At 55.0% G+C, this 1,595-nt stretch overlaps 1 protein-coding gene across 1 annotated transcript in view; it reads left to right on the top strand.

Annotated features, from left to right (window-relative positions):
* The first annotated feature begins 1,246 nt into the window (after positions 1-1,246).
* Positions 1,247-1,595, top strand: part of ERO1B (endoplasmic reticulum oxidoreductase 1 beta) — a 47,915-nt gene continuing 47,566 nt past the window's right edge. Inside the window, exon 1 of the mRNA XM_019651814.1 lies at positions 1,247-1,509. Within this exon, the coding sequence (XP_019507359.1) occupies positions 1,411-1,509 (99 nt within the window). The 5' untranslated portion in view covers positions 1,247-1,410. The remainder of the gene's footprint in view (positions 1,510-1,595) is intronic.

The following is a 1,595-nucleotide window of genomic DNA, read 5'->3' as shown; positions in this document are numbered from 1 at the left end:
GAAAAGGCAAGGAAACATATTGTCCCCTAAAGCCTCTAGAACAGTGGTTCTCAACCTGTGGGTCGCGACCCCTTTGGGGGGTCAAACGACCCTTTCACAGGGGTCACCTAAGTCCATCGGAAAACAAAAAGATATTTACATTACGATTCATAACAGTAGCAAAATTACAGTTATACAGTAGCAATGAAAATAATTTTATGGTTGGGGGTCACCACAACATGAGGAACTGTATTAAGGGATGGCGGCATTAGGAAGGTTGAGAACCGCTGCTCTAGAAGGAAGGCAGCCTGGCTGATTCAATTTGGACTTCTGACCTCCAGAATTGTAAGATAATAAATTTGTTTTATTTTGTCACTAATTAGTGGTAATTTGTTATAGAAAGGATGGCTAACTAATACACACTACATAAAAGGGGATGTATTTCTAGTTTTCTAGTCATCAAGGCTATTGATAAAATAGCAGCTATCATTTATTGAAGACTTCCTTTGTGTCTATAATCTCATGTAATCCTAGAGCAATGTTTGAGGGGGGCATTATTATATTCACTTATAGATGGATAAACTGAGGTGCCCAAAGGCTAAGTAACTTGCTTAAAACCACATAAACTAGAATGTTTGGAAGGTAGGAGCTGAACCCACTCTATTATCACTCCAAGTTTTTTTGTGTTTATCCCCATTCCCATATTTCATTATGAACTTTTGGGTTTGTTCGCATTCTTTAAACGTGCATCATGTTGTAAGCGAAGTGTCAACCTAGGGGTGGGAGTGAGGCAGCGCAGAGGACTGCGTCCACATGTCGGACTTATAAAATGAGAGGGGCCGAAGCCACGTCTACAAGTGGCAGGGGCTTACTAGGCTCCCCGTCATGGATGAGGCCACAGGGCAGTGACTGAGACGAAGAAAGCGCCTCCGACTTCAAATCGAAGACCCTAATAACGTACTAGGTACTGGGCAAATTTGGACTGCGCGGCGGTGCTGGTTCAGGGACTACAACACAGGAGGCCGGGCCGCGTTTCCAGGGCAATCGCGAGGAGAGAGGACGCCCTGCCGGCCCCCACCTTCCTTGTTTTGGGGCCCGCGTGGTCTGGTCTCATTGGCCAACTCGAAACCCGAGCCCGCGAGGCGGAGCAGCGCAGGACAGGGTTCGCTCCGCTGCGGCCCTGGCTTTCGCGCGGGACCACAACTCCCACAAGGCCCCGCGCTCGGGGCGGGGCCGGGCGAGGGGCGGGGCTTCCTGGGGTGAGGTGGGGGCGCTCGCCTCTCCGCCTCACTCGCAGCTGCTGGACGCGCGGACCTCTGACCCTGGAGTCTCCCTGCCGCCGGCATCCGTCCCCGTGGGTCGTCGCCCGGGCCGCCCGTTGTTCCCCGGCCCGCAGGGGCCCGGCCGGCCGCGGTGCGGGGAGCGGGCAGCATGAGCCGGGGGACCCGGCGGGCCGGCGCGGGGCGGGGGACGGCCGCTGTGCGGCTGCTGGTCACCCTGAGCCTTCTCCCGGGCGTCGTCGAGGCCCAGGTGAGCCGGTGATGGCTGGGAGGCCGGGTGACCTGAAAGTGGCAGCGGGGCGACCTGACAGTCGTCAAGGAAGCGCTGGCGAGCCG

This window comes from Hipposideros armiger, unplaced genomic scaffold (assembly GCF_001890085.2).
Source record: "Hipposideros armiger isolate ML-2016 unplaced genomic scaffold, ASM189008v1 scaffold_167, whole genome shotgun sequence".
Lineage (NCBI taxonomy): Eukaryota > Metazoa > Chordata > Mammalia > Chiroptera > Hipposideridae > Hipposideros > Hipposideros armiger.
The sequence above is the reverse complement of the archived record's forward strand: the minus strand, read 5'-3'. Positions and strand labels throughout refer to the sequence as shown.